At 35.2% G+C, this 26,341-nt stretch overlaps 1 protein-coding gene across 1 annotated transcript in view; it reads right to left on the bottom strand.

The window, feature by feature from the left end:
* Positions 1-253: 253 nt before the first annotated feature.
* Positions 254-26,341, bottom strand: part of CACNA2D3 (calcium voltage-gated channel auxiliary subunit alpha2delta 3) — a 466,721-nt gene continuing 440,633 nt past the window's right edge. The window contains exons 33-38 of the mRNA XM_086470039.1: positions 23,612-23,664; positions 22,493-22,548; positions 18,532-18,643; positions 2,079-2,191; positions 1,176-1,258; positions 254-346 (exon numbers count right to left, since the gene is read on the bottom strand). Of these exons, the coding sequence (XP_086326165.1) occupies positions 254-346; positions 1,176-1,258; positions 2,079-2,191; positions 18,532-18,643; positions 22,493-22,548; positions 23,612-23,664 (510 nt within the window). The remainder of the gene's footprint in view (positions 347-1,175; positions 1,259-2,078; positions 2,192-18,531; positions 18,644-22,492; positions 22,549-23,611; positions 23,665-26,341) is intronic.

Below are 26,341 nucleotides of genomic sequence, written 5' to 3'. Positions count from 1 at the left end.
GCAATGGTCACCTCTATCTACCAAGTCCTTTTGTGATGAATCATGACTACCATACGCCAAATTCATATCTGCATGACTTGCAAAGTAAAAAGATAAATCTTTTTTCAACATATCTTAAGAATTTATATCACCAACAGTTTAAAATCATGAAATGCTGATGCTCTGACTATATTTCATTTCCTCTATGTTGTACCATTTCCCAGATCACAGTTTATCCATGTATTAGCATGCCAATTGAACACATTTGTCAATGTCACCTTGAGAAAATCATCAATAGCAGAGAAAGAAGAACAAAAGGAGGTTTAGCAGCAAGGCTTGAGACACCACCACATTCTCTTGCATTTTCCTAAAAAAAAGGAAAATATATACAAGCCATTACACTCAATTACGATACACTATTATTTACCAAATTACACAGGCAGAAGAGGATCAATGCAAACAAAAAACCCAACATGAACTAAAAACACTCAGGAAGTAATGCAGGAACACATTTTAATTTGAACAAGTTTAGATTGTAGACTGAAAGTGAGCATGATCGACAAGCATTACACAATCCCTTCCATGTCCTATTTTACGTCTCATTCTACATCGGATTACACTGTCAAAGGCATGTTACTCCGCAGTAAAACGGATGTCTATGAACATGTGCATACAAGCCACTGTAATCACATCTCAGTCTCTATTGGATCTCCTTGGCGCTGTACAAATAAGAGTACTACACAGAACACAGAGTAGTACATATGTGCAGTGATCCCTCTCAAGCAATACTATGTGTAAACATAATGACTGTAGCATGACAGTTGAGATACTTAAGCCGGTTACTGAAAAAAATATTAACAGCAGAAAGTTCCCAACTATCTTTAATGAGGAATCTTGTGGTCAGTGCTCGAGCCAGAGTAAGTTCTCAGATATTCCTGCCTGCCAGTCTGTGTCACATCCTACCATGTTCTCTTATATGATAAAAAACAGTCTACAAAAGCAGTAAGTCAAGACTTTGCCTACAGAAGTACTGAAAAGCTTGGTAGCACTTATAATGTCACTCATTTCCCTACTACTGTGTTCTGAGTGTTCAAAATACTTCCTGATGTTTCATCTTAGAAGGTAGTTTTCCCATTTATTTTTTTAAAGAAATAAAACCAGAGTCTAAGAGAAAGAAAAAGTAGGTAGAAGCTTACTTCAGGGTGAAATCCATGACAAGATTCTGGCCGTCTTCTTATCTTCTGAGATTTTAAACGTTCACATTTAAGGGATTCATTATGTACAAGGCAGTTAAGGAGAGATATGAGCATTGCATTTTAATGTCCTGAGTTTATGTGAGTATTTTGAAATTAATATAGTGAGAACCTTTCAGCTCCTTCCTTCTTCTCCATCAGAAACCCAAGGTGATATGTGTGGCCAACACAAGAAAAAGAAGGTAATTCTAGCACTTTCTCCTCAATGATCCATAGTTTAGACAGTATATTTTGCACTTATGCTGCTAACCTGTCTTTCCATAAGTCTGTCATAAAAGCTTACTGCAGGCTACTTTTGGTAAATTACAACTTTTGTGAGAAAACAAATCCTGAACTACAGAACAGCACAAAATAAAAAGTGGGGCAACTAAAAATCAAGTGATCAACTAAAAATCAAATTTATTTTGTTACATTCTTATATTTTTGGAAAGCAGGATTCTGAAACATTTCAATACTCCAGATCAACCATAAAATAAAAAGATATCTGTATTGTAGGGAGTTTTATAAGTTCCAATGCCAGCAGTTCCATTCTCATCAGGAACTTACATACTTAGGGCCTAATTTGAAAGATATTCAGGTATCTAAAAATGAATATGACCTTATGATACTTGAAGATATACATAAGTGTGTTTGCTTAATTTATATTGGCTGTTAAAAAAAAAAAAAGTGAAGTCTTCTAGAAAATAAGTAAGAATGCATTCTCAGTTGGCTTAATTTCAAACTACCCCAGTACTTTATAATGGATAACAATGCATTCTTAAGGCATGTAATGCAACTTTTACATATGAAATTTTCAATATCGGTATCTTGAATCTCTTTCTGTCAACTTTGCAAATAAAAGGATATACCTTATTTCTATAGGTGCCATGGTAATCGGTGGGACAGAATCACAGAAGCATTCATTATCTACTACTACCATGAAGAGATTGCTGCTTGGGATTTGCTGGATAACAAAAGACCTGAAAATTAGAAAGAAATCAAATAATGTTGATGTTACCTGTATTTCTCAGCAACAGATTTTGTTAGGGTTTTTTGAACTTGTCAACACCACTTGTATTATAGTCACAAATATCATTGACTTTATATATCATACGATATCTCCACACTTTGTAGAAGTAGAGAGCCTTGGGCAATGCTTACCTCAGTTCACAAAATATGGTTGTCCATCTTGAGATGTATGTGAAACTGAAAGTTATACAGAACAGCTAGTCGTATACTGCCAATATGTTAATGTGGGGACTGAGGCACAAGTGAATTACCAAAGGGTTTATCAGATTTTTCGTTTTCAGATTTCAATACTGAATCTCTGCTTTATTATGAATACCTAGCTATGTATTTATGATTTGGAATTTTTAAGTACATGTGAAACCAATCTGCAAAAATAACAAAGGTTCTTCTGCAGACACATAATGATAATTCAGGGTTCCAAACTTTAGCCTCTGCAATTACGTTAGGGCCTTTATTCACTGTGGGTCTTGCTTGAAGCAACATGAACTACTGAGAAAGTTCTCAGCTTTCAACTGTCCTCTTGAGAGTCGTTTTGTTACTGAGCCAACAAAACAGAGATTAAGCCTCAAAATCTTCCTAAGCGAGGAGATTTATTTTAGAATAATGATGAGTATATGGTACAAATATGGTGATAACTCAGCACCACATTCAAATTAAGACAAAGTAGGCAACTCAAAAGAAGAGTGAGAAATAAAGACATTGCTTGTAAGAAGGAAAGCACCCAGGGGAGACCAGAGAAGGATCCTATGGGCACTATTCAATGATCCACATAGTTACAATGAGCCGAACTCTTAAGCACATACCACAGAGAAAAGGGGGAGGAGGTGGAGGCAGAGCTAAATAGGCACTGTTTAGCTTTTTCTTTGAAATTCAGGACACAATACAAAGAAAGCCTTTAAGACTCAGACCCAATTCTTGATAAATTTTTAAAACAATGTCAGAATTTATATATTGTATCAACAGAATATCTGCCATATCAAATATAATTGCAAACTGGCAATTCCAGGAATTAGGTATTTTTCAGTACGGTGTGGTGGTAAAATGTACAGAATATTAAGTGAGTGTATGAGCACCAAAATTATGTGGAGAGAAACATATCTTTCCTCAGACATCTTTATTTAAAATACATATTGTCTTACTAAAATAACTCTGATTTTTCCAAAGAGCATGAAGATGAAATAGCAGAGGGGGCAGTGAATATTTAAACCTAGCTTTAGAAAAAAAAAAAAAGGAAAACTTACTATAAAAATGTTGCCAACGGAAAGATTAAACACTTTTCAGTATTTCTTAAACTTACTGAACCTCCATTAAAATTATACTCAGAGTGATCTGCAATATGTTGGCTTTATGTTTATACATGAAATATACATTTATGGCATAATGTAAAAGGCTGAGCTTTATAAATGTACCTACCAAGCAGCTGGAGCAGACTGACATCATTGTAATGGAGCATCTGTGGCTTTGTGTGTGGGAGAAATGGGGCCAATAAAAGGAAAGGAGGGAAAATCTTTAACAGACGATAACACCAAAATTGTACTGCATGAATTTCCCAAAAGAGTTATGAATAAATTAAACCCTAAAGGACAGGAAAAAATTACTAATTTTATTCCCAGAAATTGTCACAATTCAGATTTTGTACAGTCTGAAACTTACATTTATTGTACCTTTAAAACTAGCTCAGAAAAGGACGTGAAGGGCATAAAGTGTTGTAACAATTAACTGGATACTAAATGACTTGTTTCTCTTTTTAATGAGAAGGGAGTAATCACTTTTCTGTTGTACCTATGGTATGCCTGACTCCAAGTCCTTTGGTGATAGCCCCTTTTTGTGACCCCCAGGTGAATTCTGAAGCCTGTGAGAAAGCATGTACCATATAGCCAGGCTTAAAGGTGTGATTTAATGAAAGGTGGGCACATTTCCCATTTCATTTCTTCTTTCGTCCACTTCTCTGGGGTGGCATAAGGGTGTTACAGTGTAGGCTGTTGCTTCCCCAAAGAAGAGAGGTGAAAAAAGAAGTAAAAAAAAAATTGGAACCTTTTCCTACAATTTCATCTAGCTAGAAGGAAAAAAGAAAGCATTTTAACCCAGAAGAAAGTTTCCACTACAAAACTATGATGCTGAGTAAATTCCTATATGGCTTCTATGACAAAATAGAGAAAAACTGTAAAAGTTTGTAGGAATTAAGTGATACGGAAAATTTTGCTAGACCTGGTAACCTAGGGAACGCAATATATGTATGGGTTGATGGAAATTATGAATTAAAGGAACTGCAAAGAGCAATATATTAGGTTAAGTCAGAAAAACTTTTTCACTTTAGGAATTGTATGATAGATACTGATTAATTACACTAGTTCAGTTTACCAAACAGCAAATAGTCTTATAAATCTACAGCATGTTTATCGAATACAGATGTTTGTGAAGTGTCTAACCTCATGGTGACTGCCTCAGAACATGTGACTGTCATCTAAAGAGCCTAAAAAGATGAAACCTTAGGCTTGCTGCAGCATTTTTTTCCACAGTGCATAAAAATATCTTGCAAAGTGGAAGAACTAGCTGTCATCCACCATACTAGAGGTAAATTCAAAAGAAAATGCTATCTTCCACAAGCAGTAAATGAATGTTTTCCCTTTCACTATTCTCAAACAATCTTGAAATGATTGAAATGTAAAGCCAAGTGCGTGTCCTCATGAGTCATTGACTTGTGATGTCACAGGCGAAGGATTAACAGATGAACAAGTGAAGAGAGAGGATTGAAGACAGAAATTGAGTCGAGTAAATAATTAAGGGCAAAAAAAAATATGTCAAATTTAGCTTTCTTTTCTATTAATAGAATGTGCACAAGCAAATTACACTTCTTTCAGCTGCTGTAATTTAAGATCATTTTGCAGACATAAGTTATTCACTAGATCGATGGCAAAGAAGTTTCTGCATCATAACCACTGCAGTTGCTCTGTGACTATTGAAATAATTCACATGGCACTGCTTCCATGCCCAAACTGGATAAGCACACAATAACCCCAGCAGCAGGTCTTCTGTTTGAATTCAGCTTCCCGTTTCCATGGTGACATGCGCATGCATCTTTGAAATTCATTCTCAGTGAATGCTCGTGCCAGTAAGTCTCAGGAACTGAACATTCACAGAAAACAAAAGGTGCATAAACACAGTCGGAACAAAGTCTTTCAAATACTGAAATATTCTGCCACAATGTTTCATTGCATATGCCAAAATTCCGTTGCAAGGGAGAAAAACCTCCAGCAAAACAGCTTCCATGACGTCTGTGGGAAATAAAGTTGCTGACAAAATAGCAAAAATGGTCTTGTCTTTTCAGTGAGCTCCACTGTGATTCTCTAAAGTTTATATTACAATAAATATTTCTGAACACCTGCTGGCTTAGGCTGTCATTTCTGTCATTGGCAATATGGGAGCTAACTCTCAGGGACAGCGTAAGGGTTTTTATTGAACTTTATTGCTGGTTCAACAATCAAAAGAAACTCTATGTTTAATAGCCTATGTTTAATATTTATGGAGAACATTTGATGTTTAAAGGGTAAGGCTCTTTTTGTGTTAAGTAAAGTAGATCTTTTGATTTGAACCTTTTTCCTTTACATGAGTATCATCACCATATTCGACAGTGACAGCACAGAAAAAGCCTTGCATATGTCTCCGTATACAAAATGGAATAAACCATTGGTGTTCCTGTTATGTTGAAGCCACATTGAGTCTATATAAACTTTATTAATAATTTATCCTTCATCTTTCATCCACTGAGGAACCAGTTTGGTTTATTTTATGTGCAGGTTCAGAGGCTTAAAACAGACCTGAACACAAACTGCTTCTTCACTTTGTAGGTAAGGTGAGGAAGGAAGAAAATACTTGAAAGGAGAGAGAGAAAGAGGAAGAAAATCTAGTCATGCAAAACTATTTTGTTAACAAAGAAAAAATAAGAATAGAGAGTAAATCTGCAAGAAAGTCTCTATTTTGAGTCAGAGCATTACAGAATGCTTTTCTCATATTGCACATGTTTCATTTATCTGTTTCATTCTAACATTTTTCTGTATCGGCCCATATAAACATCTACACAAATATCACATAAATTGGTTTGGAAAAAAAACCCCAAACTTCAATTTTACTTGGAAATAGTAAATATTTGCTCAAAAATGCAAGCATTTATTAATCTGTTCCTTGAAACTGAATTTTCCATTGTGGAATGAAACAGGAAAAGACTTGGAATTCAAGTACTCTGCATTCTCAATTATATCTGTTAAAGTCGTGCTTATGAAGGCATGATAAGAAAGCATGCTTCTAATGTGTGTCTGGTGGCTAAATGACTCTTCCCACAGAGAAACAGTTCCTTCTAATTTCTTAAGATAGCCTAGAATTGGGAAGCATCATAATAGGACTGTAATACAAATCTTGGAGGGCAGTCACACCAGATGCCTTTATGCATGTAACTCAGGCTCCTACAGTAGAAGGGTAATCATCTCCAACTCTGAACAGAGTACATGTAGAGACACAGACTATTCAAGGATAATTGAGAGCAGGAGCTTGGCTTTGGTGATCTGAGCCATCCTCTGCAGGAGGGTCTTTCTGTCTTTAATGGCTGAATAGTAATTCTGCAGAGAAACGCATCTGGAATGGGGTGAAATGTGATGCCTAAAGCTAAATGCAGACTACAACACCTGTGCAAAAAGAGCCAGCACACTACATTCAAAGCTCTTTTATTTTTTCCAGTTTGAATTTCTCCCTTTTGCTTGTATATATGATAGTATTCATACAGTTACAATATATATTATATTGTTATTATAATAATTTCTTGTATAGACTATGTTTAACAAAAAACCCACCAACCAATCTAAATTCAAAGATGTCAGCTCTATTTCTTATTATAAATATTACTTCCTCCTGTAAGGAGGAATAACTAGAAGATATACTCGGGGCAGTAGAGGAGTAGGGACTGAGCTGACACTACCCTTGCTGCACTGCCCTCTTTCCATACCATGTGTTTCTTTCTTCCTTTCATCTTCCAGCCTCTGAACCTCTTGGGTGACAAAGTATCAGTAAGGCAACTGGGAGAGGACAAACTTCCTGGGAAAGGAGGGAGATATTCCAAGACAGGGGGAAAGGGCAGGGATGATAGGACAAGCAGTGTCGGTGCCCTGTGGGAAAGGGACAGAGGGAAGATGGTTATTGCTGGAGCAGGTGGCTTTGTTCTGGGGCCTCTGCAGTCTGTCTCCTTCAGGATTTCAGAGCATCTTTCATGTTGATGAGAACAGGCACAGCAGTAGCAAGGCAGAGCTAGACCCTTTTTTTCTTCCTGGCTGCTGTGGTTATGAGTTTGCTATATCTCCTGAAGTAAGAAGACCAGTTTACTGGCCAACTTGAACATCAGGCACTTCTGCAAGTCACTTGTTTTCTTGCTTAATGCAGGTCATTGCTGCACTACAACTACCTGAATCATAAGGTGCAAAATCTGTATGTGGTAGGCTTAACATCTTGACTCTGAAATGCTGTTGGCTTCAACTTTCCTTTCCTAGCATAGCTAGATCCATATCAGACAAAGCTAAGGTAATTCAATTTCAAACAAGCAAAAGATGTGTCTTGTCCAGTTAAGCAAACTTAACCTTTAAGTTGTTTACTCTCTACTATCTGACTGTAACATCTGCTATTAAAGGAAATCAATATTACTGTTAGAAAGCTTAGTCTCTGTATTTCCATGCAGAAAAGAATTAATTTCTTTGTCCACTGATGTTACGTTTCAGACAGGATATAAGCTGAACACAGACCTGAGGTTTCCCTACTAATAAGTAGCCAATTATATAGCCCAAGAGACACCCCATCTTAAGGAAACGTGTCAAATGCAGCACATTTTGTATGGGACTGGGGTGGGCCAGACAGCTGTAAGGAGGACACTGTCATATTAAAATGTTCAGACTCAGGATCCCAAATATCATCATTTATTCGTCACTTGCACTAAATTGTTTTCCATTTCCTGACTTACAAGCATGCTGCCATTAGCTGGTGGCCAGTAACACTGCTACATGCCTTGTTTCTACAACAAAGAATGGTAATAAATTTAATAATATTCAGAAATCTCTGATATTCAGATCCATTTTTCCCTTTCTTCAGACAGTCACAAAGATTGCAAAGTGAGGAAATGAAATGAATGATGAGCAGCATGGAACTCTGAAGATACTTACAGGATAAGACTACACTTGAGGAAACAAACAATTTAGAGAAAATATCTTCCCATTATTCTGCAGAATGGAAGATATTTCTTTGTAATCTGAGGATGATTTGAACACAGCACCAACATTAAAAGCAATTACTTGTCTAAAAACAATGCTGTGTTTCAAATTAAAACTTAATTCTTGTTTTCTCACAAAAATAATGTGTTATTGTGCTTTGTTTTAAAACATACTTGTTGATAAGAATTATTGGTGTATTTTACACACAATACATATTTTCTTAATTTTACAAAAACATGCTGCTATTATATCGATGCTCATGACAACAGATGCTATGCAGTAGAGTATGTGGTCACGATAAACACATGGCTTAAGTGGGATTTTAATCCTATAAACATTAAAATGGCTGTTCAGATTCGTCTTTAATTTCATGTTCAGGAGCTTTAACAGCCTGAGTCAAGGAGAAAATAAAAAGTCCAGATGTGTATTTTTCCTTTGTTTCTGTAATGACCGTAGGAACACTTTAATACTATTGTTTAATGTTACAGTGATGACTGTGAGACTTAGATTCAAATTATTACTAGAATAATGTATCATTATTGTGTTTGCATGTCTCTCCTGCACATTCATAATCATATCAATTATTTTTAGGAGGCAATAGAAAAGATCTTTTAGCTACCACTTGTTTTGCCCATGCAAATGAATCCTACAAAGCATGGAAGAATTTCACTGTAGTAATTCGAACAGAAACAAACTGAAGGCAATATTTTTGGCAACCTAAACACATGCAGAAGGATCTGAAAAAGTAGTCTGAATTGCCATGGCACTCAATTCAGATAGTGCCCACTGGGTGCTCTGGTGCTTGACCATCTCCATAAATTCAGCCGTCTCCCTCTGGGCCTTTCAGTGTATTTTTTGGGCACAAACTTGCATTAATGAAGTCTGAGTATTTTGGATTAAGATTAGTTGGTATTTAGGGATTACATTTCATGTCTGTCAAATTTGATCTTTCTTATTTTTTAGAGAAAGAAAAAGCATACCAACACCAGGGTAGAGTAAATGGAAAATATTGTGCACTCTGCACTCAAATATGTTTTACTCACATTACTGCTGGTTGCAAACATTCAACCCTAATGGTCTGGAACAAACTTTAGGCATTCAACTGAAATGCAGATATCCGCTGTGCTGTTTCCCAACTCCTATCACGTGCTTTCCAGGCTGCTGGCCACATTTCCAACCCACATTTCTGTCACAAGATTTTTAAATGAATGAATGCGATGTTTATACCATAGTCAAGTTGGGATACTTGGGTTTTTGTTGTTTGTTTTGTTTACATTTTTTTCCATATAAATGATGATAGAGAATAGACTACTTTTAATGCAATTTATAAAAATAACATATAAGCCAATAACAACATTTCTGAGAGCTGGAGCAGTCAAAGTATATGAAAAAAAGCAGCTAGTGGTTTTCTCATATAAAAAGAGACAGATAAACTCTGAGCCTCAGGCCTGAAACCTGACCTCGTGCTAGCAAAATATTGCTACCACATACAGCCTGATTGATTGTAGCACAATTTGATGTCAGTGTAAACATACCTATTGAAAGCAAAGTTTTAAATCAAGGATTTAAATTAACAGTATCATCCTCACCGTTCCCATGTCTGCTGAAGGCTTGCAACCCTGGAGAGCTGTGGCATGGTTGGCAACCACTTAGTTTCAGATAGCAAACCCCAGAAGTGCCATTCCTCTTTTATTGTCAATCAGAGGATGCTTTCTCAAATAACTGATGGTCAGATAAGAGCACCTTATCAACTGCATATCAGAAATGTTACAAACATCCCAAAGCTTTGAGCGTACAGACTTTAGGATGAAAAAAAGTACTTTGTGTAACGAGGAATTTGACAATGCTCCTAAGCTTTCTAGTCCAGCCACCTACCATTATGTATGATAATGGAGAGTTTCAGATCATTACGTTTAAAAGGGCCTGCAAAGTTTTTGCAAAGAAACCAAGCTCAGAAATCCTACATATGAGCCAAGGTTTTTATCCCTGAAAAAAACTTGAGCTGAGAGTGCGGTCTAAGCAGGCCTCCATAGGCAGACTGAGTAACTGATTCTATGATAGACTGCTCATAACGAACAACAGAAGAGATACAGTAATTGGCACAAAACAAATCATATCAGGGGTCTCAAAGTAAGGACTTTGCTTCTTGACAGTGGTTAGCAGGACAACGATAGGGAGGTCAGAGAAGTTATCAAGACTGGAAAATGCAGTTCAACTATAGCATGTTAACCAAGACATGTTTCTAGAAGAGTTTTTTTAGCCTTACTTAAGCTGCTGTGGTTTATATTGAGAGACGTCTCAGGTAATGTTTTTAAAATACTAGGTGATTTCTAAGACAGATTCGAAGTATAATTTAAAATAATAAAAAGCCACTTTATTTCCTCTGATTTACAAAGACTCACAAATATCACATGGCATTGTAAAGTAACTTTTGAATTGCATGAATTGATAACCACTCTTTTCCACAGCTTTAAGTCTAATCTAATCTACAAAGACAATACGGCTCTAGCAAAGAGATATACAACACAAACTGAAGTATAAAAAGCAGAGATAATCAGGAGATTCACATTAAAAGTGTAATAATTCCTAGAACTAAAGTGCTCATCGGATGTGCCCACGGTAGGCTTTGCAAGGGTGCTGTTTATTTCTCTAAATATAAAATTTCGCAACGACTGAAAGGCCACATCTGAACAAATTAAGTACACTTCATGTCATCGTCTCCATAGCTAATTAAAACTCTATAGTATTTTAGGTAATATATAAATGTTCCCTGTATGGCACTCAAATCTTAAGACTTATGTTGTTTTTCCAAGTTAAAGGCTATTAAATATCCATTAAGGTCTCAAATCCTTTATAAAGAGAAGTGCTATATGTACAGATGCCTAAGTCATGTTTGCATTGTTTTTCATCAATCAGACTATAATAGAATATGAATATATTATAATCTGAAATTAATTTCCTAGTATTAGCAATTCTTCACAAGTATGCCTGATTTTAAAAATTCACTGCAATGTTTTCCAATTTTAGCTGTTCCAAGCTACCTTTGATATACAGACATATATTACTACTTACCTCTATATATTATGGCATTCATATAACTTTTAAAATCTCCTGTCATTACAAAACATCCTTTCATTGTGTCAGCTAATATCTATCATTTGGTTAATATCTGTTACTGCTTGTTTAAAATATAAAAGTATGTTAGTGTTTAAGTAGAGTAGTATTTACATTTTATAGCACTACTGGGCTCAACTATGAACCATGAGTGGGTGGAGAGCACCACCTTCCCACGCAGAAGTTTTATTTATAAACTTGTCAAGCAATTCAGCTCTAGGCTTATTTGGAAGACGTAAGTAGGGAAGTGGGGAGTTAAGAGAAAGAGCACATCTCATCCTACCTGTCAGAAAAAACCCTACAGCAAAACTACTGACAATGTTAACAGACTGAATTGCTAGGAAGCTGACCCATGTACCTTCAAGATTTTATAGTACTTACAGACAGACCACATGCTCAGTGCTATGCAGTCTCCTAATGAAAAAGTTGCACACACCAGTAAGAAAAGACCACTGTATATGTCCCCATCTTCCTCTTCCTTCTATGGAGTCCCCCTCTCATTCAACATATATTGCTTGCCATTAAAAATGCCCTTGAAAAATATTACTACGGAGATAATTTTTTTTAAATTAAATATGTATTTTTCTCCTTTGATTCATAGCGATTCTTTCATTCTCTAGCTTTTTTATGATGATTACAATGCCAAGCAAGTTGAGAGAGAGAAAGAATCTGAATACAAATTTACATGGTTTTGTCAACTAAGTAAACAAACTCCAAGGTCTTGATTTTTGGGGGAACACTTTAATACTGAAACTGAGGTAATAATGAAAGACTGTTTTCAATATAAGGTGGCATTCTGTGTATAAACAGCTACGATACTCCTAAATTCAACAACTATACTAAAAAAGTTCTGAAACAAAAAAGGAATATTGAAAGCCTTTGTCTATTCAAAAACAAAAACCCCAAGTAAACAAACAAACAAACAAACAAACAAAACCTTGAAAACTGCCCAAAGGATTGTTAAACTAATGACTGGCAGACACAGACCTGACTGGTAACTCATACATGTCTTGCCCTATTGTTTCATATACCTATTTTCTTAAATGAAAATAGTAATTTACAGTGTTTCCTGAACTGGTCATTAAAAATGTACATTATCAAAGGGTAGAGTTAAATTACCCGTACAGTGACTTTAAATTGCACCTGCATGAGAAACATCATAGTCACTATTGCCTTTGGCGTGAAGAGGAAGTTACTCAGCATACAAGCGGAGGTGTGTGGGTAATACACAACATAGGATTTTACACTGAATATAAAGATGTTTACTAAATAATTCTAGCAGTTTAAATTGCATAATTTGATACTTTTTACAAGGGAAGAAGAAGAAAAAAAAATATTTTGGGATTTTCTCTAGGTTTGCAGTTTTGGCTATGGTAAATTTCTACCAATAATGTTCTTGATGCAAATATAGAGTTTTTAACACTCATAATTACTTTGCAAGTCTGGGAGAGATGATTTTCAAAACAGAGGTGAAAGATGACTCTATAGGCTAAGATTTTGATTCCTGAGACTTCAACAGTTAGCTACTGAGGTATGCAAAGTACTGAGTTTCCTGTGAAGATACTCCTTGACTTCTGTTCAGCATTGCCAAGATCAGCGGTGAGCAGCTTGACTATAACACACCCGTGACTCAACATGGGCATAGGTCAAAAACATTTCTGTGCATGGTATCACATGTGTAATTACATACAAAAACATACAGTCTGAACAAAGTATGAAGAAACATAGAGAACATTTGGGTTTCTTCAGGGTCCTATAAGAAGGATGCAGAAAAATGCTTACAACCAAAAATGTCTTCTAGAAGAAAGACTATAACTGACTGCCCAAACTACTCCAGGAAATCCACAGAGATATTCTGATGCACATAGATAGAGCTCCAAATAAGAAGAAATTGACCCTTGATGCTTTGCTTGTTTCATGTGGCAAGCTGATTTGTTTAGAAGTAAATTAATTACATCTGAAAAGACAAATGATTACTTATTTCATGGGAAATTGAACTACATATTTATTTACACATTTTAAACACGATCAAGTACAGCAGTTTGTCAAGCCTCTACTGAGAAAGAAATGCAGAAGTATTTTAGCAAATGATGGTATGTCTCAAGGTTAGGAGGGTTTTAAAAACCATTACCATTTTAATGTCTGCAGATTACACTATTCCTGACACTAATACACTCATGTCCGGAACAATCTGAATCTAATTTATACTGTTATTTGTTACTGCCAAATAAGCACATTCAGTGGACAAGTCTGAAATTTGCCATTATAAATCCACATGAAGGATTCAGTGTCATCCTGAACTATAATTCCATTGCCATTTACCTCTTTTTATTGACCATAAACAGTACTCAATGGCCAGTCTATAAGAAAGCAAAAGAAGGCATTTGGTTGATTGATGATTTTCCCTGTTAAATAATTGTCTGCTTACTGAGATTTCAATGGGCCAAATAAGTAATACATGGGACACTTTAATCAAATAAGTAGTTCCTATCAATTTAACAGGCAATTTACATGTGATATACAATAAAGTAAAGGGAACACTTACCCTCATCTCGCCTAATAGAGACACACGTAAGACTTTCTCAGGATTAGGATGATTGTAGCTATATACTTCCTTGCTTCCCTAGTGAGAATATGGCTTTCTTGTGTTTACCTTTCCCTTTATTTTGTGCCTTAAGACTGTGCACAAAGAATCAACTGTGAACAAATCAGTTTCTTTGGGTTTTTGGTATTGACCTTGTGGACTCAAGAGCACTGCAATTAAAAGAGAAGAAGTCTTTGCTCCCTGGGTCATTAGAAGTAAGGCCAGATTTTTGATCAGCATCCAAGTCCAATATGTCATCACACATGAACAGGAGAGGTTAAAAGGGCAGATTTTTAAGCATTTAACTGTGCAACTGCTGCCTGATTTGTATAGCCGTAGTTTTTACAGTTGAACACACAAATTTGGCAACTATGGTTCTTTGCAACTTTGAAATTTTGAATTATATATGCAAAGTATAAATAGTCAGATGAGTAAGTTGCTGTCCCTACAAAAGATCTATACACACATTCATAGCAGCCTGAGTTAATGCTAAAACTAGTGATATTTTCCTAATCGAAGCTAAATGAAAACGTCCGAATTCTCATGCAAAAACAAGATTTGCAATTTGAGAAGACTTTTTTTGTTTGTTCTACAAAGAGATGAGCGAATGTACTAAAAAGATCAGGTAGCATTCTCTGGTCAAATATCATAATAGCCATCATCCTTTTCATCCTTTGTAGTTTATGCAAAAACTTTGTCTTTCTAAGGATGATTTCTTTAGACATTTTAACCCATACAAAGTGTGTTTGGCATTAGTGTAGTTCTGACTCACTGGAAAGAGTGTCAGTTGACAATGATAAAGAAAAAACATTTTTCTTTAGCAATTAAGTATTTCCAACACTGGAGCTGCCATAGAACATTCAACAGCCTATTATCTGGTTTTTAAGAAGTAATGCTTTTTTTTTAGGTTTTTTTTTTTTTGCTATAAAAGGGAATAGCTTACTGGAAAATATTAAAGCATTTAAGATTTTCAAAAAGTCCCAGTTTTTCTCTCTTGTTGACTGTGCTTAGAAAATGTGGGTTGACTTGTTTTTGATTGCTGTTTAAATAACAGATTAATTGAATAATCATTGGCATATTGAATAACAACAAATTATGGGGTGGGACAGCCAAACTCCGACCCTAATGACTTTACTATGTAAATTCTTATTTTCTTTTAGGCTCCTGCTTTCTTAATAAAACCTATATTTTTGAAAATTGTTTTAAACTTTGCAAATTAATCCGAAGTAGCATTTATTTTTTGCTAGTAAGTGATAAATTTACATATAGAGAGTCTATTTCACGTCTGTGTACATTTAGTGCCTGACTCAAAGCCCGCTTAAGTGTCTAAGTGCACTTCCATTGGTTGAATAAGTTTTCAGAGGTGGCTGAAAAGGTGAGCCAGCTATTTATGAAGTAATTAGCATGTAGTTCTTTCACTGTGTAAATTACTTGTGCAGACACTTCAATTTAAATCCAATGTTTAAAAATTATGATTGGAAATGTTTATGAGAACAAGGCTTAGTTTTCATAACTACAATTGGTAACAGTTTCCCTTGGTAACTGTGAAGCATGGAGTATTTCAGGATCAGTATTTCAGGATCAGTAACAGGACACCCAGGACAGAATAAGAGTGAGTCTCTGACTCTCACGATGTAACCTTGTTGACTAAGACTGTGACTTTGTTAGCAATAACACAACATTTGTGCTCCAAAATGTCTTATCTAAGTAACGTTATATGGTTTCAATTAGCATCAGTCATCATTTTTACTTCTACTAAGAGACTGCTTTTTGTCTGCTTTCTCAGACAAGGGCTCTGTAGTAATGCCTGACATTGTAGGAACAAAAGACAGTGACTTGAATGAGTAATTTATGACACAAACGTTCTTGCAGCAGAGTATTTGCACAACATCTGTTTGCAAACCTGCTCACAATATACTGACTTTTCCAGTGTCTTTCAAATAGGTTTGCAATATTAGAGTGGGTGCATATTCAGCTAAATATTTACAAGTATCTTTCTGCTTGTAATCAAGATTTGCAGCTATATATCACAAACAGATTAGTCTATAACACAATCCAGGGAGGACATAGAAAATAATTCCACTGACTCGAAGGGATCTGAATTGAGAGTCTAGTATGCAACAAATGCCATGTAGCTTAACCATTGAACACGGTGTCAGTTCAAATCTCTGTCTATATAAGGTTGAACCCTAATTTTGACTGATTAAGCCCATCATTCTTAAATTACAAGTATTAAGCAATACACTTGCTTGTAACAGTATTTATTGGTGCTGAGGCCATGAAACAGAAAACTGGGTCAGAAGATGTAGGTCTACAAAGGACTTTGGGTCAAATTCCTTAGCTGTTCTGCGGGAAAGTGTCCTGGGTTATAACAAAAATATTTGGAATCCGATGCAGTCTGCAATCTTAGATGCAATTTGTAGATTGTTAATGACAGTGGGTAAACGGTATAACGAAGAACTTTCCCATGAGAATCTAATAGTTCCTCTGGATTATTTCTTTAGGTTTTGCCATTGCTTGTGGAGAAAAGTAATGGGTGCCTTGAGATCAGTTTGTAACTTACAGGGTTTTCTTTTATTTTTTTTTTTTGTTCCACTGTGGAACAGAAAATGTTTTTCTGTGAAAAAGATCTTAGTGCATTATTTTTGAAATACTATAATTTTCACTAAACTCAGTTTCCAACTCAGTGCTGTCCAAGTATTGCAGAATTGTGTTATTTTTGAAAGTTATTTCCTTTGACCTGAAGTTACCTAAGAAGGCAGACTGAAATCTGCATTCCTTTGAGAAAACCTGGTTCTGTTAAATTAATCTTCTTTTCATGGAATCATGAGTGGTTTGGGTTGGAAGAGACCTTACAAATCATCTTGTTCTAACCCCCCTGACATAGCAGGGACACCTTCTACTACACCAGGTTGCTCAAAGCCCCGTCCAACCTGGCCTTGAAGACTTCCTGGGATGTATGATAATTTGTTGCATAACTTTTCAGTGATCTTCTGCTAAATGATCACAAAATAAGGCTGCTTGAATTCTACAAAGCTGACATGAAGCACTCATAGCACTGTAACACACATTGTATTTGATACGTCAAGTGGAAAAATCATGGCTTGATTTTGTTGAGTTTGTACTTTGCAGGCAGTGGGAACTACTGTTAGACTTAAAGGGTTCCCTAGGCTCAATTTACAAACCACTTTCACAATTCTTTCCCACAAAGCCATATAAAACTCAATTATTCATACTAGACATTAATAATTTCCTTATAACTGAAAGCTAGTTAGTAGCAAATTAAAAGTGAATATTAGCATTTAAAATATATCTCCAGCATACTTACTTCTATTTCCTCTTTTCAAACAATGAAGATATCGAGGAGAAAAATTAGCCAGAAAAAAAGTCCAGAAGTACACCTATTGACTTCAAAGAGAAGTTTTCACCTTTATTTGCTAATTGCATTTTGATTTAGTCTGGAAAGGGAGAGTTGTAATAATTTTTGGTTAACTTATGAATTCTTCCTGACATTTGTATTGATAGACAAATTATTGTCATAAATACTTATGTCCTTTGCGATGATGACCTCTCAGCATAAAGGAAATCCAATTAAGAGACTTACTGAAGCATAGAAATTTACATAAACAATATGTATGCAATTCTTCAATTAAAATGTACTGTAACTACAGTCAAAATGTCACTGCATATAGGCACTAAATGCAGAGAAAAGACAATTTCAGTATAAAGGAGGAAAGCTTGACTGAAGTCTTTCTCTGCTTTTAACCCTATGAGGAACAACTTTACAGTAGCATTGATAGAACTGACAAGGTTGCAGCACTGACATGTGAGATTTGTTACTGTTAACTCAGCTTCCCAGCACTGCAAGTTTGGAGAATAGATTTAATCCTCTCCCACTCCTTCAGCCGAACAATTCTAAGAAGGAGACACTGTTTGGCATTCAAGTAAAACAACCAGATCTCACTGTACCACAAAGGAACTTCTAACCCCTCCAGCAGGATTTCACTCCTGTATGGAGGGCTAACAGCATTAACCTTTTTGTATCTAAATCTTTACAGAATATGCTCTTAGAATGCTGCCTGTGTCCAGGAAACATCTTAAAACATTCGCTATTCTTTGAAATTACTATTTTTACTTCTTTTTTGGTAGAAAATAATAATCACTGCTTTAATTTAAGTGTATAAAACTTTTAAATCACCCCTGTAATAAGAGAAATGACACCCTGACAGAGGTCATTATATAAGATAAAACATAACAGACTTATACGTTCTTCAACATAACCTTGAATAATTCAGTTTTATTGCTTTGTCACAAACAGTTGTACAAAAAAAAAATTGAAAGGGCTTACTTGAAACAGTCATCGCAAGCAATATTCCCCGTGGTCTCCTTTATAGTGCGTTCGGAAACAAAAGCTGGATATTCAGTATCACAGGGCTCTAGGGTTTGTTTCAACCTCTGCGCTATAGGCACAGGAAAAAAATCTTGATGTTAACATGGGAAGAACAGCACACAAAATTCTGAACATGAAATGCTGTATTACAGAGCTCACAGAGAATGGAAATATTACTCAGCTTCTGCCACCCTGTGAGATTTCCTAGGCAGTGCATAACACTATTTTTTCAATTAAAAAAAAAAAAAAGTTTATCCATGGAATGCAATTTTGTAAGACATAACTGTTAAAGTATTTTTTCCTGGTTTAGCTATTGGTAACCTACTTTACATTTATGCACAAGCTTTTATTCTTTCTCTGTAGATTCAAGATGGACTTACTGTCATTTTTATTTCTGTGCATCACTAACTGTTATGGGGGGGGGGGGTTACGTTTATTTGAGATCTAAATTGTGGTACCTTTTACTGAAGCCAAAACAATTTTTTGGATTACAATCTGCGAATCTTTGCAGAGTTTCATCAGTTAGAACAACTTTGTGGGCGGGGGACAGAAGCGTTAGTTTGCCCAGAACCAATTCTTGTTATCTGCTTCCCAAAATAGTAATAATTAAGACTCCATAGCACTTTTAATCTGAAGCCTTTCAGTGCAAGAGAAAAGAAAAAGTCACTATTTACATCTTAAAGATTGGGAAATTGAAGGCACCAGGAAGCAGTAAGACTGGTTCAAGGTCAAACTACAGGACAGCAGCAAAGCTGGGATCTGAAGGCAGCTCTTCTGACTTTCACACAGATGTATCTGTTGGACAATGTCTCTCCCTCATTCCCTTTCTTTTTCCTCCCCACCCCTTCATTCTTCCTTAACACAGAGACACACTTGCAAATCAGCACAAATGTTAAGCCTATCTTAAACTAACGGCTAAGTGAGAAAACAAGACAAGGTATGACAAAAATAGATTACACTAAACAGGCACTTGGACTCGACAGATCTTCCATTCAAGATAATCTCTTTCAGAGCCAGTGGTGTATCTACTGCACAGGGCTAAGGAAATGACCAAAACTACATTTAAAATCACACACTAGGACACGCATTTCTGAACTGTTCATAGTTTTTGTATATAATTAACAAAAATATTCCCCCCCAATGCACAGATCTCATGGGAAGTACTAAAGGTGGTCAGAAAAATTTTGTTATATCTCATGTTTTTGCTATGGTTGTTACATATTTAACAATTTAGCATTTTATAAAAAATGTCTGACTAACTCTACTGCACCTTTCCCCTTTCTCTTCTGTTCTCCTTATCTGTTGCCTAGAATGACTGAAATTTATCACCCATATTATGAGTCTACCCTTGTATTAACATATAGCTTAAGTAAGAAAGAGACTGCCGAAGATCCACGGATCTCAGATTTCCAGCACTTCGTTAGAGTCCGGAAGATGATGGGGTTGCCCAAGGCTTAGGGCATCAGTTTCTTCTCTCTCATTTACAAATGTGATTGAGCTTACAAATCTTGTGAAGGAGTATTTTTCATACTAGGGTTTGGTAAATTGGCAGATGTGTGAGAACCCTCTAGGATCTTCGTAATAGGTGACACTTTCTTAATGTCACAATTTGAGCAGGAAGAAGTTTCCCCGTTAAAGGAAGTGGGTTTTTTTTTTTCTGAGCTTTGTTAAGTATTGCTAAGTAAAAATGAGCAGGTTCATTAGTTTTAATTTCATGAAGTGCAGCCATAATTATTACAACTCTCAGTGATAACGTAGCTTTTACAGAACATACCTAAGCACATGCTTTTCTTTCCTGTTGACTTCTCTCTTGCTTTTGCAACTAACACATGTTGGTTTCCAAACAACTATCACTTGCTACCTAACCAAATTTGAACTGCTCAAGCAGTGCCATAAAAATGATGACATTACAATCAGTATGATGAGATGTATTTTCAATACTTTTACTCATCAAAGAAATGGAGTAAGTGAATTATAGAGTTAAAACTCCACTTTCAGCTAACACTTGAATGAAAATCCCTCAATCACGTTTATCTGTCACAGTGCTATAACGATTGATTTGTCTTCAAGAAAAGAAAGTTTGCAAATTCCTAATGCCTGTCTTCTGTAGTTAGTACATGCTTCAAATACAAAACAGACATTCATTTTCATGAGATGAGAGGGATGCTGTCTTTAAGGGATATTTTCCCTAACACACAGTGCAAGTCCATTGGATGTTTCATGTCAGGATATATTAAGACATATTTGTACAGTACACTTGAAAAAACACCTAATAGAGTTACCTGTTTCCTGCATTGTCTGCTTTGTGCTGTCCTGCAAACACCAAGGACTGAGACTGGCATAACTGCCATTCCTCTTCAGATATAGGGAACAGTTTTGCATTTTCTGGGTCTAGCTCAGCAAACCCTACTGTCCTTCACAGCCATCAGTGTAGGAGACGTTCTTCATCATGGTTAGGGAAATTCCTGGGAAGTTAGTCTTGATTTTTAGAAGACCTGTCTAGGCACTGCCGATTACAAAGCATCCCCAAAAGCAAATAGTGTCTGGCTGGTTCTCATGAAGCTTTATTTGTATACGTACATCCAATCTATGTGGGGCTTATTGTTCAAGTAACAGAATTGGCTTTGGTGTTGCAATGCAGAGCACAGTTTACATCATCATGAGAAAGGCTATACTAAGTTTGTGCACCTAAATTTCCAGAAGACTCTTATCAAATCTTCACCTCCAGCAGACACCCATCTCCACCTCCTCTTCTCCCTACACAGCATTTACAACATGTTAGGCAGTAGCCTGATGTGCACTTTGCCATTTACTGCCATACTTTCTGCTTACTCCAGGATAGGTCTTTCTGCTAGAAGACCTCCAGTATCTTATTACTACAGGGGATACCGGAGTATTCCAGGGCATCATTATGTTCCATTTTCCCGATACCTTAACTTCAGACAGGATATTATTTTGGCACAAAGACAGCCTAGTATCCAGGCAATGCAAACATAAACCGAAGCCTAAAGTAGCAATTATATCCCCTGCTTTGCTAAGGAATATGCATATCCACAAATATGAGGCTGAAGAATTCCATTTAAATCATTATAGAAGTAAATGGCATGCAATATAATTTGCCTAAGAAATAGACAATCGAAGAGCACTGATCTTGCAAATTAGCCCTTTGCTTTTGAGAAACACTTCTGAAATGCTATTAAGTCTGCTAAAGTATAAGCGACAGTTGACATATAAAATTTCCAGTTCTTCTGGGAACTGTTAAAAATTTCAGTATTTCAAATGAAACCTCCACATTCTTACAAATTATTGAGTAAATTGAATTTTAATTCATCTAGTTTTTATTACTTTAAAATATCTATATGGAATGTAATGATAAAACAAAATACAGTTTTGACCAGTATTGTTTAAAACCAAAAGCATAAAATTTACTATCTTAAGTCTTTAAAAATATTTTCATATGAAATTATAATGAGATGACCATGTTCCTGTGGACTTTTGTTGAAATGGCATTTTTCAGCACAATAACACCCCTACATATTACAGCTCTAGAAAAAAATGTGGTATAAGCATAAAAAGTCTAGTGGTTTGTTGTTTTTTTTTCATAAAGACTGTTCAGGAAAGAAAGGAAATGTTTTTTAAAAACATATTTAATCATTATCTACTATTTTAACTTTTCCATTATAGTAGCGTACTGTTTTCCTAAAGTATACATAATTGCTTTGTGGTTATTCATAGAAGATGTTAATTCTCCTGGATTTCGGGAAAAATTAACAAAGAAGAGGATGCTGACATGGGAGGCAAACTACTGTTATCAAACAACTATTATGAATCTAAAACATTTCATGCATGTCTGATTTTTAAAAATCCAATTTAATCTAGACATTTCTGTCATTACGGCCAGGAAAAAAATTACACTTACCTTTTGCTGTTAGATCAGAGTGCCACCAACTGCATAGATTAAATTCCACAAGGAACCTAGAGAAATTATTAGAGTTTTCATATTATTCCACAGAATGTTTTCAAAACACTAGTTTGGCAATAGTTCAATACTATTACTCGATTTTAGATAAAAGCTAACACAGAACTGAAATTCATGTTACCAGATTACCAACTACTGCTATTCTTATATTTTCACTGGTTATATTTTACTATCAAGAATTTATTTTGAAATTAACCCCATCAATACATCATAGATTTACTTATTATTAATTTAAATTATTGATCTTATTTGAATCATCCATTAAAATTCTCAATGCATGGCAGTATTTTTACTGTTGAAAAGTATTGAATATTATTTCTTCATTATGCAGGTATTTTGACTCTCTAGTAAAATGCCATAGGAATATAATCATCCTGGCTACAGTACAGGAGTACACATAAAATACTTTCTGATATTAATTCTGGAACTAAAATACTAATACTATTTTATTCCTAGGACCAAAAGATTGATTAATCAGTGTATAATCAAATCCAATTAGGTGTGTAGAGAATGCATTTTCCTACCAAAATATACTGCAATTTACTTTGAAGAATGGACTGAAATGTGTCAGTCTATCAGTTATTGTAAGTGTAAAGAATGCGAAACCAACATCCAGTTTATCATATGGACATGGAACTACAGCACTTATAAACACAGAAAGCTTCTTGAAATTTTTGAAGCTGTTACATGTTAGCATTAAAGTCTCATTTTAACACAATTTCTTTCCCTGATATTTACTTTGAAAGCTGCATTTAAGATCAATCAGATTGTGATCTGCTAGACTTACTGAGCAAAGACATACAAACATAAGTGAACACCATGAATAACGTAATAAAGTTGCAATTGTGCATGCATATATTCAAAATTTTCTCAGATTTTAACAATGCAAAATCAGAAAGGAAAAAAATTGACAAATATTACTATATTTAAAATTATATAAGAAAAGCAGCACAATGTATACAAAAGGCAAAAAGTGCTAATACTCATTAAGTATTTGAAAGTAAAAACACTCAGTAATTCATACAAATATTCATCAAGTTCTTGATAAAATTTACTTACAAGACAAGCTCAGTCATAATCCATTTTACTGCAGCAAAGAAGGCATTATAAGGCTGAAGAGAAGCAATTCATTTAATAAAAAGGCAAAACATGCAGTATTTATATCTTAATTGAATTCTTAATGTAAAGACAATTTTATGGATATTGAAATGCATGGGTAACATGAGAAAAAGAAGAATAACATTTCCTTATGAAGTAGCAAATATTATTATAGTGAATATTAAAATATATTGTAATGAAATTTTCTTTTAATGTGGTTGGTCATATACACAGATTGTCAGTTGGAAAAGGAAAGTTTTGCAAATGATTCTTAAATCTTTAACCTCTAGGGGTTCCTATTTCCCAGGCTATTGCTGGAGGAACAGCTCTTGTAGATATTATGAGCTTTTCTTAGACTGCAATTCACAGGCTTGCCTCTCTATAATGTGAATCTCTATCCATTAGCTCAGCTTAATTAGGCTAGGAAAAGCTTCTGAAGTTTGAATTTACCTAAATGAAGTTATCTATGTCATACTGAAGGCCCAGTTGTAAGTACTTTTAATAGTTTTTAAGATTCTTCCCTCCTCCCTCTGTTTTTCTGGATCGTAACATACAGCAAATACCTTGAAAATCCTGTGTTTACAGTGCTTCTACTACATTTTGAATGTTATTTTTTAAAAGAATATCAATAGGATTATTATTTTATGAAAGAATCTCAGGCAGAAAATTCAGTTTCCAGAAATTTGGAAAGGAATCTATCCTTGTCCCACTCATTTGTGTTAGGTTCTCCCAATTGCAAAAAATTTTGCAGACTTTTTAGATTCCATATCAACAGAATATTTTAGCACATATAAGAAGTCATATTGACTTTAAGAGAACTACTCAAATATTTAAAATCATGCTTAGCCATGCTGACTCAGCACTGCCATTTTGCACAGCAGTAACTGGCCATTTAAAGTTTTCAGAGGCCACAAAGAGTATTTCTGCACAGGGTTGATAACTCACAAAGCCAATGAACTAGTGTCAGTCAGAGCATGAAAGGCTGCAACTGCAAGCCAGCAGAATGCATAATGCCTGAGACAGTAGAGATTTCCACTTATTAAGGGCTGTCTTACAGGAAAATATAAAAAGCTACAAGTCTTTCCCAGAGATGAAAAGAGAACAAAATTTCAGCCCTGTGGGACACCTTGTTTATTTTCACTCCAAATCAGAAAATCTGAACTCAGACATCCAAGTAATTAACTGTGTTGCATACATTTGTTTTCAAATGTCAAATGATTTAGTGTAAAATAATATATTTATTATTACTTATGAACAATACGTACTTAATGTAAAATACATTATGTATTATAAAAGTATTTTAATATGAGAACTAAAAGAAAATTTAAAACCTTAATATATCTGGAAAAAATCAATAATATGAATAGAATATTAGAAAAATAATTTGGTTTGAAATTTTAGTTGAAAAACGTTTCCTTACATTGATATAAATGCATTCTCACAAAATTTGATTTTACTGAGACAGTCTTTTTCACTCAAAGACTGTTCCTTCAAAAACTGAGGCAACAACTGCAGGAGTTTTATTCTCTCTATGTATCTAAACCATGATTGAGAGCCAAAGGAATTGAGCTGGGTGACTCTATGGCACCGATATATTTGCAACACAGTGATTCTATGGAGAGTTGTCTAGGACTTGAATAAATTAAAACACAAAATATGTTAAATTACAATGTATCTGGATATCTTTTAAGAAACAATTCCATTCTGGCAAAGAAATGGACCAGATGATATATAAATCTATTCCACAGCCTAAAAAGCTATGACAGAAAGAGGAGTCCAGCCCTGACACCTGTTTTCCATGATTTTAGCAGAATGTTGTGATAGATGCTTTAGTTTTCATACAGTCTTTGATGCCTGTGCTCCACTTCTATGCTGTTTAAAATAAGAACTTTTTAAAGAGTCCCAGTCTTGCCCTTCTATCTATTCCTGTATTTGTACAACGATAATTCTCAAAAGGAATGATAAACATTTGTGAACAAACATTTTGCTTATGTAGAAACTGTACTGAATACTGCCTAATAAGCTGATCTATGTGTACAAAACTGGGCCTAAAACCAGGAAAAAATACTTTTGAGGAATCTAGCCCTACCTGTTTTTAATGCAAGTTCTCTTTATACTTTCTCTGAAGTCATGGTTATAAGAAGTGGCTGAATCAACAGGAAAATAATAAAAGCTTTGCCCAGCTTTCATGTTGAACATCACAAAAACTCACTTGAGGTTTAAAGAAGAGTTTGGCTATCTTTAAAAAAATAAAGAAGGTGCTCGTCATGTCTCAGTGTATCCCACAACAGTTGCAGAGTTTTTCTCCATAAACACATTCTGGACTTAAATTTAAATAATGAAAATCTCTTGGATTAAAGCCCACTCATAAGAGAGAAATACTTCAGTGCTACATGCTCGGTGCTTATTCAAACTGAGCTGAAGCCCCAAGCCTTGGGATGGAAGGTTGTTGCTAAGAGTTGTAACATACTTTAAAATTTTTCATGCAAATGTGATTCACAGAATCCTGTTCTAGTCCACTGATAATTTAAGTTTCATTGCACACCCTGGTACTTGCTGTTATGTCAAGACAGTCTTTTTCAGGTTCAGGCTTTAGTGGATAACAGACTGATAAGTACAGAAAATCCAAATTTGCAGGTATTTAAAAACAGAGATTCATGTAAATATGTAAATGAAAACATCCCAAAATGC

This window comes from Leptosomus discolor, chromosome 9 (genome assembly GCF_034619465.1).
Source record: "Leptosomus discolor isolate bLepDis1 chromosome 9, bLepDis1.hap2, whole genome shotgun sequence".
NCBI lineage: Eukaryota > Metazoa > Chordata > Aves > Leptosomiformes > Leptosomidae > Leptosomus > Leptosomus discolor.
The sequence above is the reverse complement of the archived record's forward strand: the minus strand, read 5'-3'. Positions and strand labels throughout refer to the sequence as shown.